The sequence below is a fragment of the Eulemur rufifrons genome, chromosome 8, assembly GCF_041146395.1.
Source record: "Eulemur rufifrons isolate Redbay chromosome 8, OSU_ERuf_1, whole genome shotgun sequence".
In the NCBI taxonomy this organism is placed as follows: domain Eukaryota; kingdom Metazoa; phylum Chordata; class Mammalia; order Primates; family Lemuridae; genus Eulemur; species Eulemur rufifrons.
This window is the reverse complement of record NC_090990.1, coordinates 3,989,859-4,007,235: the sequence shown is the minus strand read 5'-3', so window position 1 is coordinate 4,007,235 and position 17,377 is coordinate 3,989,859. Positions and strand designations below refer to the sequence as shown.

Sequence of the window (17,377 nt, the reverse complement as noted above, 5' to 3'; positions counted from 1 at the left end):
ATTTCCATCTGATCTTTATCTGATGCTCCACTTCTACGCTGCAATTACCCACCTGGTCTTGCATGCTGTCTACCTTGTCCGTTAGCCTTTAATATATTACTCATAATTATTTTAAGTTCCCTGTCAGACACTTCCAACTTCTGTGTCATATCTGAATCTTGTTCTGAGGACTGTTTTGTCTCTTGAGAATTTTTTCTTTTTCTTGCCTTTTTTTATGCTTCATAATTTCTTGTTGAAAACTGAATAACTTGTGTAAGATGGTAGAGATCGGGCATGCCTTTCCTTCTCTTAGGCCAGTGTTTAATCTAATTAAGTTTTAGGCCAGGTTTGTGATTTGTTGTTGCTATGGTTTTATAGAATGTAACAGAGCTATCAATTTCCTCTAGCTATACTTGGTGCTTCAGGTGGTAGCTAGAATTTTTTTGTTTTTTCTCTATATCTGTTCCACTGTTGGCTTTTGGTCTTCCTCTTGCACTGTGCCTTGGAGAGGGTCTATCTTTTGCAAGTTCCACAATTCAGTTAGCCAGTGCACGGTGATCCAGCGCCTGCATCTGGCTCCTCTCTGCAAGTGTGTCTTTCTCCTTAGATTTTGGGCCTGTTGGCTGCCCTGTAACCTTAGCACTCTGAAGCAATTTCACCCTGAACCAGTTCATTTCATGGGTCATATCCTCTCACGTGTTCTATCATTCTAGACATGGAACATTCAATTTATCCTGATTTCCCCAATTATTTCTCTTGCAGTTGCATCTGTTCATGTAGCCGAAGGGGCTTTACGTATATCTTTTTCCTTGCCTTCCCATGTTAACTTTTAAAATCTCACTTGTTATTCTATTTTAAAAGCATTACCTGCCCTTGTAAGACAAGTAAACATATGAACTTAAAATCTTATCTTGTTGGCTCTAGTACCCTATATATAAAATGTGTATAAAATGATCAGTTAGCATTTTTCTTTCTCTTCGTATTTATCTCTACTCCATTTCTAACATTTAAATCGTAATATTTTTAAGTTCCATCTTCATTTCTCTTGAGTAAGGAGTACTAAAGACTTTCTAAAGTACTAAAGACTTTAAACTTGGTCTCAAAATGTTAATAAAATCAAGACACCCAAGAAACATTAGTCCTCCAAAGTTATGCCAAAGGGCAACAGATCTTCCTTCTCCACCAAAGTCACATCCTATGCATGCTACCAGAGCCAAATATAAGCATCTATCTAAGTAGTGGGAACATTTCAGTTTCTAAAGTAGCTGCGTAAGCAGAGTTACCTGTAGCTTAAATTTTACAAAACAGTGAATGATGGAATATTGCTGTCGATTTGAATAGCCTTCAAGAAACAGTACCAATGGTATTAGCAGATCAACTGTAGATGATGGGAATAATGCAAGAAGTGAGAAAGGAAGCTATTCTGAGATGAAATAGAGGTCAGGATGACAAACTGTGATACCAGCATGAGATCCCAGCCTAGGACAGCTGTGAGTAGGACTGACTGTACCAGACAATGAAGAGAACATTTAGAAATTCTAGCTTTAAGACCTCCCCAAAACTATTCTCTGTCAGGATACAGAATAACGATATATAGCAAAAATGGTATTTAAAATAAATTCTTTTGCAGAGAGGAAATCTGGTGGTGTCAAGAGACCAAAAAAAAAAAAAAAAAAAAAAAAAAAAAACCCACAAAAGAAAAAGCTGTTATTCCTACCTTGTGCCCTTACATGTAATAGAAGAAGAAACAAACGGAATGTTTAGCTTGCTATCAAGGCAAAAAGAAAAAACTAAAGGAAAGTATTTTCTATATGTGGACAGAGTCCTAGGGCTCTGCTGTAGTTTGAACATATGTGTCCTCCAAAATTCATGTCAGAACTTAAACACCAACGTGACAGCATTAACAGGGCCTTTAGGAAGTGATTATGTCATGAGCTCATGACTGTCAACCTTATAAAAGGGCTAGAAGGAACTAGCTAAATCTCTTTTTTGCCTTTCTATCCCTTCGGTCATGTGACGACACAGAGTTCACCCCCCCCCACCCCACTGAGGATGCGACCTTCAAGGCACCATCTTGGAAGCTGAGCCCTGGCCCTCACCAGACATCAGCATCCTGATCTTGGACTTCCCAGCCTCGAGAACTGTGAGAAATAAGTTTCTCTTGTTTATAAATTATCCAGTCTCAGGTGTTTTGTTATAGCAGCACAAACTAAGACAGGGTTCCAGTGACATCACCTACGGGAACAGCAGTTTGATTTTTTGTGGTATAAATCATGTCAAGTGCTGAAAAATATAGCTATTATTGACCCTAGACAGGAAATTTCACCCCTAGTATGTAAAATGCCTACATTTCAAAATGACAGACATCATTAATAACATCTAGGTGTCCAAAATCCATCAGAACTTTGAAAACCATCTTAACATTCAGGGAGAAAAATGGAGAGAAGTTAGAAGAGGAAATTAAAATGTCAATCTAATTGGATCTCTATATTACAGAACTTTCCTATAGCTATATAATGTAGCTAGGTTAACTTTTCAAAATGATGTCAATTAATAGGACTGATCCAATTCTTCTGGAGTGCTCTTTACCTAATATCTGAGAAAAGTAAACATCTATCAAGAAAAAGGTCAAAGTTTTTCATTCAATTTAGGTCATAAAATATTCTCCATTCATTTGAAATGACAGAAAAGGATTATAATATGCTTTATTATTTGAAGTGCATTCTAAAATTAACTCTTTTGGTTTATAGATAGCTCATATAAGGGGGAAAATCTATGAATTTGCTGATATTTTCAGAAAAGTTAAGTCTTCACTGAAAGCATACTGGAACCACATTCTAACAGCATTTGGCTTTCAGAACAGCATTTGTTGCTGCCATTGTTATCATTACTACTGTTATCTGGGCAAATAAAGGAACATGGAAAGCAGCAACACAGGCTCATGACTTCATGTTCATGGCTCACATACATGACGTCTAGGCAGAAGATGACAGCCCATGGGAGATGACAGCCCGTGGGAGGAGATCCTTGGGGCTGCCCTGCTGACTCACCACCACCAAGCGGTTCTGTGTGTGTCCTCGTCACTGGCTTGACTGATGATTTGGTCATGGACTCAATGTACAGCTGCTGACCCAGATTCTTAATTTTGTTTACACTGGCATAGACCTGCTGCAAGGTCATCTTAGGAAAAGGAACAATAAAAATGTTTCAAACATCATAAAAATGTGCATTAAAAGATACATAAACAAAATAAACTTAATTTCTGGTTCTCCGGAGACATAATGACTAAAAGCACAGTAATCACTTTAATTCAGTTTCCCACTGTGCCAAGGTAAACAGATACCAACAAACTTTCTTTTTACAGCCACCTCCCCACCCAGAATGGATTACAACGTCCCTTATCAGATGAGGCCTTTAAGTCAGGAACATACACTAAGACGTCGCCACATGCAGAACGGACACGCTGCAGAGAACGCGACGCCTGTACAAGAGCACAGCGCGTGCCACTCACCGGGTCCTTCCGCATCTCCTCCACGCAGTGCCCGCTGGCCTCGCTGGAGGACGCCACGCTGACGAGCTGCTCCTGCGAGCCGCTGCTCCCCAGGCTGCCGTAGCCGCTGGAAGCGCTCACGTGAACCGGCTGAGAGGACAGACAGGACCAAGTTCAGGGTTACTGGCTATCTAAATGACGGCACTACCTACCTCAGAGCTGATCCAGAGTCATCCGAAAATTAAGAGCAAAATTTCTGAAGTCCCACATTAAATGTGTATAGGTTGATGCTTTTAACCCTCATGCTGTCGTGAAGGGCATTCCTTTGTCATTTCAGTAATTCTCAAGGTCAGGCCGGGCGCCGTGGCTCACGCCTGGAATCCTAGCACTCTGGGAGGCTGAGGCAGGCAGATCATTTGAGCTCAGGAGTTCGAGACCAGCCTGAGCAAGAACAAAACCCTATCTCTACTAAAAAAACAGAAAGAAATTAGCTGGACAACTAAAAATATATAGAAAAAATTAGCCGGGCATGGTGGCGCATGCCTATAGTCTCAGCTACTCGGGAGGCCGAGGGAGAAGGATCACTTAAGCCCAGGAGTTTGAGGTTGCTGTGAGCTAGGCTGACGCCACGGCACTCTAGCCCGGGCAACAGAGTGAGATTCTGTCTAACAAAAAAAAAAAAAAAGACTTGTTTTCTAGTCTGGGTAGGTATTTCTGGGACAACAAATTTTTAACAAGCCATAGTATAAACTCCAGCTCTTTACGCAGAGTTTAGAAGAGAACAAATTACATATACACCATACTTTTTTCCAAGAACTTGATAGATGCTTCATGCCCCCTAGAGATTTTATAGGAGACCTTTTGAAAACCACAGAGAAGAGTTATTCTATGTGAGTTTTATTTACAACAAACTCACTGACTAAATCTCTAGTAGAAACCATCTTTGGTATTTCTTTTCAACAGGTAATTTTTCCTACTTTTACCTTATAATAGCTAGAGAAACTGAGACCTACCATCCCTCTCCTCCCACCTTCAAAATTGAAATTGTTTTAAAAAATACAGATGCCAAAACCCATAGGCTGAGCACACTGGTGGCATTTGGAATGCAAAAAGAACCCTCTCACATAGCAGCAACTTTTCTGTCCTATTGCTTACTGTGACTCAGTTTGCTGTCTTCAAATGAGTTCTCACAAAAATATTCTGAGTATTTAATACAGAATAATGGACAAAAAATTAACAAAACTTAATTTAAAAACAAAAAGAGAAAGACAAAAATTTCAGATATGTAGATGGTAAGGATTTCCGTCTCCTTACAGTTTGTTTTTGTGAAGCGACTTTACTACGATTGAATGTTCAAACATGATTACGGGAATTTTGTATTTGCTTTTTTAAAATCTCACTTTACCTGTAAGAGAAGTTTGTGAATTTGTTGTTGTAATTCTGTTATGTCTTTGTCATTACTGTTCATCTTTTTTATTCTAGTAGCAAAAACATCCTCATTTAGTGGACTCCTACAAAATGCCAAGTGAAAGATTGAGTCAAACAACTTAAAATTCATTTACAATGAAGTCTGAAGTGATTTTTAATATACAAAGAATAAAGCTATGCTTTTACAAAGCGATTGTGACTATAAATACAGAAAATATTAAGTTAAAATTCTATTCATGGAAGTATAGAAAAATGCTAAGAAACAAATGAGATATTAACAGGCTTCTTAAGTTTCTCTATAGCACTGATCTTCCTGCAATTAATTCAGTAATACATATGCATAAATCTAAAATTAGTGACAAGTGACCTACCTAGCTACGAAAATATCTATGACAATCACTGGCTTCAAAATTTGACATTAACTGAGTAACCTACTGTGAGAATTTTAAGACTCAAAATTTGCCAAACAGCATTTAATGTTTAATGCATCTGATCACTTAAGCTATCTAATAAAGATGATTCTGTGACCCACCCTAGTGGTGAAACTGTGGCTGTTACAATACCTTCAATCTTATTTATACTCAAATTCTAGAGCACTTTAAATCTCCCTGAAGACAGGCCAACGAAGAGGATCACAGAGAAGGAGCTGACATTTATTTAGGACCTTCTATGTGACAGGACCTGTACTAGTTTTCACAATAAGAAAAACTAACATTTTCAAAATGCTTACAATTCCAAGTGCTTTACAAGTATTATGGCCTCATTGATTAAAATCCTTGCCCCGGTCGCCTAGCTGGGAAAGGGTGAGCGGTATTCACCGAGTCCTCACAACAGCCCTCGCAAGTACGAATGAGCCCTGACACGGAAAGTCAGAGGATTAGAGTCTGAGGAACTTGCCCAAGTTCACATAAGCAAGAAGTAGCAAAGTCAGGATTTGAACCCACATGTCTGACAGCAAAGCTGTGCTTTCCTTTTTCCATTACGCCAGCCAGCCAACTCTCACAATTTGTCACGCAACTCAGTTGCATAAAAACGGAAACAATTTTCCAAAGGCAGAAATTATTATATATATAAAAAATTCATAGGATGTTGGCAGTGCCATAAAAGCAGTGAGGGACAAGTCCACATGGAGACTACCCACTCATCATGACGCTCCCTGTCACAGCGGAACAGCTGTCCCGTTCACCTTGATCTCATGGTAGTGGCCAGCGTCAGTGGCAAACTACCTGAACACACTGCCTTATGCCACACCCTGACACCCTCGCCTTTCACGGAACTGTTTTGTGGGCTGTCTGTCCCTCCCTGTTTCCCACCACCGTGTAAGCGCCACAGGTCAGGTTTTTTGTCTATTTTCTTCATTCCTGTAACTCTAGTACCTAGAACAGTGTCTGTCTGGTCCACAGTGAGCACCCACTAAAAATCTGTTAAAAGAATATTTGTTAAAAGAACAAATGAATGATTGGTGTGGGACTAAAAGTACATCTGGTTCCTAATATAAATACATCCTGCACGTTATGAGCTTGAAAATCTTTCAGAGATATTTGGATTTTGTTTTTTGAGTGAAATTCTGAAATGGAAATAGAATAGATTGCTTTATACTGTGATACTTAGACATACTTAGTTGTAAAAATTTTTACAAAACTAAATTGTATATTTAATCACAAATTACATAAATTCAGAACTGATTAATCCACAGGTAACGGATGGTCTTCATCAAACAAGTGTCAAAAAAGCTCTAAGGTACGATGCTGCTTCCTACGTGAGGGAACTGGGAGTGAGAAAGAAAACCTGGCTTCAGTCTTCACTTTCAACTTCTCCCCTAAGCCATCCCTGGGAACGTTACTCTACTTCACCAAGTATGGATTTTACCTGTAAAATGGGAGGCAACATTACCTGCAGGTCCCAACCTGTCTGCCCACAGTGGTGGGAAGAACCCAAGGAGACAGGGTGAGGGTTCCCTACTAAATGCTCTCCCAGCCCCTTCACATTTCCACTGTCACGCTTCCCAAAGCTCACGGCATACACCACAGCGCTGGTTTGACCGTCTCTCCCGTTACAATGTCGGTTCCACGACGGTAAAGAGAGCGTCTGTTTATTACCTCATTCTAAGGGTTTAGCACAATGCTTCACACAGAGTAGGCAACTTACAAACACTTATTGAGGACATAAATGCATTAAAATTAACTTCACAAATATAATGGAAAATTATTGTTTTATGAGAGATAGTAATACCTACTGAACCTTAAGTTCTTTCCCTCACTTAATCTTTGTTCTTGAAATGTAAATATTGTTGTAATTTTTAAAAATACTGAAAACATTCTGGGTGTGTCAGCAGGTAACTTCATCTATATTTAATCAGGGAACTGCACAGACGACCTGGGAAATCTAGGACGCATCTCCAGCACTGACAGAGGCGGGGAGAGCAGACCAGTCCATCAGTCCCACATGGATGTCTCATGAGAGGAACTTCCTTGCTCTGGGGCTTCCCACATTCATACTAAGCAACCATCTGATTTTATCTTCACTTCCCAATAGGCTTCCCACTGGAGGAAAAAAGTCCTGTCTGATCAACACAAATAGCAATTACTAAGCAGTAATATTTCTCATTTTAATTATTAAATTAGTTTTCTAGCACAGATCAGGCCCATGAGTTAGGGCGGCAAGGAGACCATTTCTTCTATTAAGGTTCTAGAGCTGCTCTGTACAGAGGCCAAACCCTGGAGCACAAAGAAGTGAGAGCAAACTTGAGACTTTTTCTCACTGTGGATATGCATCATCTCTACTGTAATATTATTAGTAACAGGTGATTAAGCAAGTCTTATTGGTATGGTAGAGCTACTGTTCTCAGTTTTATGCTTACGTATACAAAGCTGTAAAAAAGTTAGTATCAGTCTCAGCATCATACTAAAGAGTTAAGGGAAACCTCATGGCCAGGTCGAAAGACCTATAGGTCAATTAAAAATGGACCCAAAAGTCAAGGGAGTAGTAGTAGGAGCATTTTAGGCTACAAGCAGTAGTGGGCCAGGTTGTTCTACTTCACATGACTCTGTTAGGTGGCAGGTTAACAGCGAGCAAATGAGCTGGAGTTAGGCACGCTAGACAAGAAGGATTACAGAATCTAATTTTTAAAAATAAAGATTTAATAAAATAGACACAATACATGGAATCTGAAGCAAAAGGCTGATATAAAAAGCTTTACATGCTCACTAAAGGGATCTTTAAAACAAAGAGAAAGCAAAAAAAGAAAAAACTCTCATCCATAGTTCCACTACACTAACACACACAAACCCAAAATTCACATTTTATTTCCTTTCAATCTTCTTTTCCCTGTTTCACAGTTTGTGTTTGTGTGTTTTAAACATAATTATAATCATAGGTATAAATAATTTTACAGGCTGCTTTTTACATCTAATGTGTCAAACACTTTCCCATGTTATCTCTGCAAAAATTTTTATTGACCAATTAAATACATCAAACAAATATTTTAGAGTTTACTTAAGGATGGACATTTAAGTTAATTTAAGCCTGACATTACGATTTCTTTTAAGGCTCTTGATGCACATTGCCAAACCATCCGCCAAAAGCACTGAAAAAGAAAAAAAATCCGTGCTTTATTTAGTTCATGTGTCAATTGATTCATGGGGGAGTCAATGAGCTAAGGAATATTACTTGATAAAAGAGATTTTTAAAAAATACGAACACTGATAGACTTACGTTCGAACTTTATGCCGACCAATGATGAAAGAAACCTTCCGGCTCCAAGGGTTCACAAAGCTGGACCAACTGGAATCCAGTATGATGTAATCTCCATTTTGAGTACAAAATCTAATGGGAGAATGTTCAAAGGGAGGATGGCCTGCATACTTCAAGACTATATAAAATAATAAGACCAAAATAGAATTTATTCAACACAGATATTGATTACAAATGTCCTGTTTTATTATTTATTTGGAAATTTATGTTTAAATAGAAAATTGTACTAACAGTTTCAATACATGGTCTATCTGGTTAAAGGATAGGCTCTAATGAGAAATGAAAAGAAAAATTAGAACAAATCAATAGTAAAAAAATTTCCCCCTATAAAGAAGTAGGTCCTTACCTTTTTGGTGTATGGCAACCATCAGAGAACGATCTTCTGGGTGCAAGTATGTTAAGATCGATGTTCCGATCAGGTCCTGAGGTAGATAACCCAGCAAAGGCACCGCTCTGGGATACAGAAACACAACACAGCATGTTACACTCATCAAGTAATTTTTATACTTTATATGCTTTTAAAAATACTTCTTTACTTAATTCTGAATATGAAAAAATTTTATGCAAAAGATGTTCATAATGGCATTTATTAATATAAATGCAACAAAACAATCTAAGTGCTTATTCTGTGGGGAAACGGCTATGTAACCTAACAAATGCGGTCATCTGACATATTGCACCAAAATCATCTAGGGAGCTTGCTAAAAATCAGATTTGCAGGCTCACAGTAAATATACTAAAACAGAACCTCGGAGGTAAGAGCAGGGATATACATTTTTAGCAAGTTCCTCAGAGGATTCTGATGCCCTCTGCTATGCTGCCATTTAAAAAGTCTACAAAAATCACATCATAACGCAGAAAGATGCTGATGATATTAAATGAATAAAGCAGGTTACAGATTCATACAGCGTAATTAAAAGTACATAAAAACAATGTCCCCTAAAAGAGAGTCTATTTTACAAATACACGACTAGTACACAGAAACGTTTTCAGGATAAAAGTTCATAAGAAACTTGTAATAAGACAAGGATGACTTAGAAAAAACTGACTTCATACACATTTTTTATGTGTAGAAATCCACAAATATTTTCTAATGCAATAGACTGAAGCTATTTTCAGAATTATCTTCAGGTAAATTTTCTCACTTTATAGAGATTATATTATACAAAGTATATCACCAATTACTGTTTGGTTTCCGGGTAAGTATTATTAAATAAACTCATTTTCAGATGTTAAAATTTTTTAAAAATCAAAATTAATACTTATTATAACTGTGCCCAAGTTTTTGATATTTTTGCTTTATGCGTATGTGTCATATGGTGCATTGGTTCTGAGATTTTCAAATTTCATGAATAAGTACAATCTTAAACTTGGGGAAAAAATGGGGGATATAGATGTAGTGATATTGGTATTTACTTTTTCCAAATAAAGATTTTAAAAACAGCAACAAGCAATAACTACTACCACTATCCTTTAAGTAACAAAGACTATTTCGACATCAAAAAAAGGAGGAAAGATAAATTCTGAATAAAGAACAATCCTTTAAATTAAAAAAATTGTCTCTACACCAAAAAAAGCCTATCCATTTTCTCCCCCATTTCAGATTAACCAAAATTTCATCCTAAACTGATTTCAGAAGGACTTGTCAAGTGGAAATAACACTGGAATAAGTGCCAGAAGACCAGAATCTTGGTCCCACTTGGAGCACAACCAAATACTAACATACATTCCTGGCAAACTGGGTTCATTGTCCTCCTCTGCTAGAGTGCTGTGGCATCAGCCTACCTCGCAGCAACCTCAAACTCCTAGGCACAAGCAATCCTTCTGCCTCTGTCTCCCGAGTAGCTGGGACTACAGGTGAGTATTGGCTAATTTTTTCTATTTTTAGTAGTTCCCGGGTAATTTTTCTATTTTTTTTTAAGTACAGATGGGTCTTGCTCGTGTTCAGGCTGGTCTCGAACTCCTGACCTCAAGCAATCCACCTGCCTTGGCCTCCCAGAGTGCTAGGAAAATGGAATAATTCTTGACCTACCTAAGGCATGCTGTTGTGAAATCAAAACGTTTACTCATAATTACTTTATAACATGTAATATATTTACACAACATAAATTCCAATGTAACTAATAAAAATCAAATAGGCAAATGGGTAGATTTCAGTTATATAATGTCTAAGTATACAAATATAATGTAAGCTTTTTCATATTTTATTTTAAGAAACAAATTTCTTTTAGGCTTAAAGAAGTACTTACCTTTCATCTACTTCAAGAAAAACACACCCTGGGGTGTGTGTTGTGGTAAAAATTCTTTTATCCACTGGGATTCTAGGAGCTATGAAAAAAACAGACATATCTAAAGGCAAATATCTAATTAATCATCCACTTAACTAACCACTTAACATATTAAAAAGAGAACAAAATCTCTACATAAAAATGGCAGAAATCTCACTTAGGGGCCTAGCCTTCAAGCAGCCAAATCTACAGTTAAATGATAATAAGTCTCACTACTAACTACATTTTAATTAGGTCAAAATGTGATGCCTACTAAAGTTAATTTTAAGCAGAGAAAGTCCGTATACATCGAAAAGCTAGTTTTCCCATCACAAGTGATCTAACCGCTAAAACTGGAGTAACTAAAAGGTTCAGTCCTATTTAGTGGTTGTATATAACTAAATGAATAAAAGGATGCAATGTTACTTAGTACTATATGGATGTTCTTTGTGTAATAAAATTGGTAGTCAGTTCTGTTCTAACACTTGCTTTAAAAATGCAGTGACGGGTATATTAGGGAACAATTTGCACATAATGCCAATACCCATCTGCTTATGCACCATTTCATTCGCAAGAAACCCTAAGTGAACACAGAGAACAGCATCCAGCTGAAGGGAATCACTCAGGAATACAGAACAACACACACCTCAGACATGTGCCTGCTACTCCTGTTCACCTCATGCTACGAGCTATGTTATAGTGTTTGTGTTTTTAATTACTTAACATGTAAAACTGTGTTATCATTTTTGTTAGATTCCTGTCTTATTTTTAATGTGATATTAAGTTTTTGAGTATTATGCTCCTGAACCCATTTTCCCCATAAGCCCTGTGGTTTTTATTGTGCGATTTTTGCATAGGACAGTAATTTGTAGGATACCACGTCATGTCATATCAGAACTGACGGTAATTTCAAGTAATACATGGAAGCTGCCTGCGTATCGATATATGAGCTTAGAAATGTAGTCCTGCTCATAGGACACATAAAATATACTTTTTACTCAGATAATTTTAAAACACTTCAAAAACATAAATTCATTCTTGGGCCTGTGAAACAATTTCAGTGCTCTTATCTCACAGAAGACAGAGCCAAGACAGAAGGCTACACAGCGGGTCACCAACAGAGAAAGGACTAGAAAACTGTGTACTTGTCACCAAGACCTATGCTGAAACCATTAGGCCATGCAGTCCGTGAAGGAGATGATGGCACAACAAGTCAAGGTCAGCAAACAGAGGCTTCAGAAAAAACCAGCTGAAAGTGCCGAAAGAGTTTAGGGGCGGAGCTGGAGACTCAGGCCGTCTTCTGTGTTCACGACTGCAGGAAACAGGCTTTCCCACATTCCCTTCTGGCTGCTGACGTTTCTATGCTTCTGAAAGCAGACCTCCTGACTTACCTTCGTAACCAGAGTGAATCTTTTCAGCCAGCGTGAGACAGCAAGGTTCCGGCTCTGGGTGGGCAGAGCTATGTACGTGAATCAAGTAGGGAATAATCCGGAATGGGGAGTAATATTTCTCTTGCTGTCTTCTGCCTGCCCCTCCACTGAAGAGATTAAAGACGATTAGTGCTGGTCCTGATGCATTCTATTAGCCCACTGTGAAACAAGGCTGGGAGAAATGTTTTTTTGGTAATTTCCGAGATAAACATATCCAAATCTAAAATGTTTAAACCTGTTTGTTTTCAAAAAAAGGAAAACGTTAGCTTAAATTTTCAATACCCAAGGGCAATTATACTCATTCATTATTCAACAAATAAGAGGTTTTCTAAAGAACCAGCTTAGATTCTGTGAGTATAAAAACAAATCTAGTTATTCCATGACTTCTCACCTCCATGACCCGAACACCCAGTCTGACTTTCCACTTCTGCTGTGAAGGGGGACAGGCCCAACTGTCTCATCTCACATGTCTACATCAAGTGCTACCAAACAGAGAACCGGATCCCCTACGATCACATCCCCCGCACGCGGTCAAGCACTCCGTCCGTGCCGGTGCCTGGCTGAGGAGGAAGGAAGAGGTGCGGACTGAAATCCAGCTCAGCAAGCCCTGGCACTGGCACAGGACGGTGGCTTTCCAACCCTTACAGAGGGTCTCTAGGGAGGGGCGGCTCTGACTGATGACTACAAAGACTTCCACCCTATCTGTCACTTCAGCTACCCAGGGGACATTTCTACCTGGAGACATTACCATCCCCTGGAAGTTAAAATGTCCTGAATTCATACTCTCCCACTTCTACCAATCATGCCTCTACTCTCCCACCAGCATTTAAATTCATGACCACTAATGCCCAGTGCCGTCCAGAGATTCTTCTTCCCTCTTCCGTCCCACTTCCCTCTGGTGCTTTTTCTCTTCTCTTGTCAAACTCCAGTATCTCCTTCTACTTTTCCACCTTCAACTGCTGACTGCGCTTCCTATCTCACTGAGACAAGAGAATCATCTGGAAGTGAGCCTTCTCTCAGTACTGCCTACAAGCATCTGTACTTATATCTTCTGGCTCCCTCTATTTCTATGAATGAATTTTCTGGGCTCATCCAGTCCATGGCTTCTAAATGCCATTGATATGATGACCAAAGTATCTGTCTCTAGCCTGAATGTCTCCCCTGAACTCCGGACTCTATACAGAGACTCAACTGAGATTTCTAATAGGTATCTCAAAGTTAATGCGTCTAAAACTTAAGCACCACATTCTTCCCCTCCTCTCTAGGAAGGAGTACTTCCTACAGTTTCCTCCACCTCTATAAATAACTCCAGCCAAAGCCCTGGCACCACCCTTGACTTCTCTTTTTATTTCACACCCCAAATTGAATCCATTAATAAATCCTGATAACTCTCTCTAAAAAAAATATCCAAACTATCCAGATATTTCCACCCCCACCACTGCCACCCGGGCCTGGGCCCTCCACCCTCACCTGCTCACTGTGCAGCCTCCAGCTGCTCTCTCTGCTTCCCCTCCTGCCCACCACAGCACCTTCAACACAGCAGCCAACACAATCCTTTTATAACGGAAACTGTTTCCTTTCCGAAAAATGAACATTGCTTACCTCCCTCCACTGAAAATTCCTAGAAGCAATGGCAACACTGCAGCAATAACCATCCCTGCCATCCAGACTCAGTCTCCAAATAGTAACGCCATTTCCCACCACAAGGAACCAGGGATTCTTAGAGAAATGACTGACTCCAAGTCTGGGGTAAGAAACGTCTAAACTGAGCCTGGGATGTCCCATGCCTGAAACAAAGGAAGCTGTCAAAGACCACGGAATAGTCTCAAAAGGGCACAGGAGCCGACCTAAAGGGATTCCTACCGGCCACAGGTGGGACAATTTGAGCATCACAAAGATTGATGAGAACTTTGTTTTAGAATTACATTCTGAAATACTGATGGAGGAAATGATGTGAGATCTGAGATTTGCTTCAAAATAACTTGGGCAGGGGGAGTTGAGGAATTGGTGGTGGCTCAGATGACACCAGACTGGCCATGGGTTAAAGATATTAAAGCTGGATGATAAGAACATATAGGTTCATTACACTATCTTCTACACTTTTAAAAGTTTTGAAAATAAGTAAGCGATTAACTTGAATAAAACATTTCATTCATAAGTCAAAGCTCCCTGTGATTTGGTCCCTGCTTCCTCATCTTCTCCCATCCGCTCCTTCCTCTGCTCCGGCTCCTCTCACAGGCCAGGCACACTCCACCCCAGGACCTTTGCACTTGCTGTTCCCTCTGGCTGGAACACACTTTCTCAGATCCTTCCTAGCCTTCAGATGCTAGTGTGGCTCACTCCCTCACCTCCAGCTCTCTGGCTCCAATTAGGCTTCTTCGGAGAAGAGTTCATTGATCACCCTAAATACAAGAGCAATCTCTCTACTGCCCAGAAGTCTCTTCCTCTGCTTTATTGTCTACGCAGAATTTATTGCCAGCTGACTCATATATATTTGGATATTTGTTTATTACTGGTCTCCTCCAGAATTTCAAGTATATGAGACAAGAACTTTGTTTTGAATCCAGCACTGTAACAGTGCCTGCCTCAGGGAAAGCACTCTAAAACATTTAATGACACAAGAACACACACAGCACTTACTACAGGCATTGTTCTTAGATCTTCATAACTCATTTGGGAATGACCCAGTCAGTACTTCCTTGGGTTATCCCTCCCCAAGTATCCAGATACTGTTAGCTCAAGTCTCCCAATTCCATGGAATATCAGAATAATCCATTACAAGAATGTTTCTCTTCTCTAAGTATCTGGAGCATTTTGTAACTTCGATACCAATATTGGCAATCATAATGTCATTCAAAAATACAGTTTTATTATGAAAGTAACATTAACATTATAGTAAATTTAGAAGAGAAAAAAAAATCACTCGTAAATCCTACCAGAAATCAACTACTGTTAAAATTTTGGTCTATTTTCTTCTAGTTCACAGTCTCTGGATCTTTTAAACCCCTCTAATAAACAGAAATATCTTGCTTTCCTTAAAGCTATTAAAAATTTCAAAAATTAATTTTAAATGTGACTGAAAAACAAAAAGAGCCCCCAAAAATGGTCAATTTAAAGTATATTTCACATCTAGTGATTCTTATATGCTAGGGTTAAGAATTATCTTTCTGGTCTTTTTTTCTTATTGCATTATTATATAGTTTTCTTGTGAGTGAGTTTCTTCTCCTCAATCGAAATATGAACTCCTTGTGGCAAGAGCCAAGTCTTAGTTTTTGCACCTGCAACAGAACCTAGCTGAATACAAAAGAAAAAGCACTAAATAAAAGCGGAGCACGATCCCTATTTCTGGCCTGCATCAGTGAGTGCAGGGCGTACTCACCGGATCCTGCAGAAGAAGGATTTCACGGGAGCATAGTCGTACTGTGACGATGCTGGAAACAAAGGCAGATGTCAGTCGCTCCCGCCTTGGCACATCCTCAGCAAAACAGCATTACGCTATTACCGAACAACGCACCGGCTTTTTCTAAGAGAGAGGTCCTCGTAATCAAAATAGTACTCTCTTCCCTCATTGTGAGATCCAGAAACATTCCAGTATTTTCCGAGGGCTTTGCATTGGAATAACCACCCTGAGGTAAAACAGTGAGACGGGTCTTTCCCTTATCACCTCCTGCAGTTCTTCTCCCTATTTCCGTAACTGCCCGTATTCATGGTCTCCAATGTCAATGTAACGATCCTCTGGCACAAATGTTTTGGTGGTAATAGTCTATTTTACTATAATAGTCTGGATATTTCTCAAACATTGGGAATTTAGACTATTTTCACCTTTTAGCTATGTAAGCTTGTTCATTTTTTTTTTGAGACAGAGTCTCGCTCTGCTACTCTGGCTACAGTGCCGTGGCCTCAGCATAGCTCACTGCAACCTCAAACTCCTGGGCTCAAGTGATCCTCTTGCCTCAGCCTCCAGAGTATGGGACTACAGCATCACCACGCCAGGATGATTTTTTTTATTTTTAGTACAGACAGGGTCTCACTCTTGCTCAGGTTGGTCTCGAACTCCTGACATTAAGCAATCCTCATGTCTCTGCCTCCCAAAGTTCTAGGATTACCATGTAAGCTACTGTGCCCGGCCAATATGTAAGTTTAATTTTTTTCTCTTTAAATTCTTTCCTTGGATAAATTTCAAAAACTGGGCCAAGTGTGGTGTCTCACACCTGTAATCCTAGCACTCTGGGAGGCCTGCTGTTTTAGACTAGCCTGAGTGACACAGCAAGACCCTGTCTCTATAGAAAAATAAAAAATCAAAATTACCCAGCCTGTAGTCCCAACTACTTGGGAGGCTGAGGCAGGAGGATTGCTTGAGCCCACGAGTTTGAGGCTGCAGTGAGCTTTGATGACCCCACTGCACTCAAGACTGGGCAACAGGGCAAGATCCTGTCTCAAAAAAAAAAAAAAAAAAAAAATGCAAAAAGTTGTGCTCCTAAGTCAAATGATATGATCGTTTCATGACTCTCAGCATGTACTGGTAAACTAATCTGCAGAAAATTGTGTCAATTGACAGTGTCATTAATGTTTTCTCATAACCTTCATGTCAATGGCTTGCATTTTATTGATTTTTGCATTATTTTTTGATTTTGGATCAATTTTATTGATTTATGAAATGTTTAAATCTGCCTATCTTAGGGGCAAATGAGGGGGCGGAACCTTCTCCCACGTGTTTGCTGACTGTATGCGCTTCCTCTGCTTAGGGCTCCATGAATAGCATTTGGGCATTTGTTCGCTGGAATGAAAAGTCCTCAGTTATAGGAAACATGAAAAGCTGTGAGATATTTAAAAATAATATACTGGCGGTAGCCTAAACAATGATAGTCTTAAAGAACCACAATATTGAGTAAGTCCAGGTCTTTGTACATCTAAGGAAAGGATCATAGAAAAATCAGAAAATGCATCTACTGTAAATACGCTTACACCACTTATATATCACACCAGGCACCCAAACACCAACTGCATCCACTAGAAGTCCTGTCCCACCG

At 39.3% G+C, this 17,377-nt stretch overlaps 1 protein-coding gene across 2 annotated transcripts in view; it reads right to left on the bottom strand.

Moving 5' to 3' along the window:
* PER3 (period circadian regulator 3) overlaps positions 1–17,377 on the bottom strand; it is a 50,135-nt gene that overhangs the window by 27,110 nt on the left and 5,648 nt on the right. For both annotated transcript variants that reach the window (XM_069479286.1, XM_069479287.1), the window contains exons 6-13: positions 15,727–15,778; positions 12,309–12,454; positions 10,900–10,978; positions 8,997–9,103; positions 8,612–8,768; positions 4,875–4,980; positions 3,491–3,619; positions 3,030–3,159 (exon numbers count right to left, since the gene is read on the bottom strand). In XM_069479286.1, coding sequence (XP_069335387.1) covers positions 3,030–3,159; positions 3,491–3,619; positions 4,875–4,980; positions 8,612–8,768; positions 8,997–9,103; positions 10,900–10,978; positions 12,309–12,454; positions 15,727–15,778 — 906 coding nt within the window. The remainder of the gene's footprint in view (positions 1–3,029; positions 3,160–3,490; positions 3,620–4,874; positions 4,981–8,611; positions 8,769–8,996; positions 9,104–10,899; positions 10,979–12,308; positions 12,455–15,726; positions 15,779–17,377) is intronic.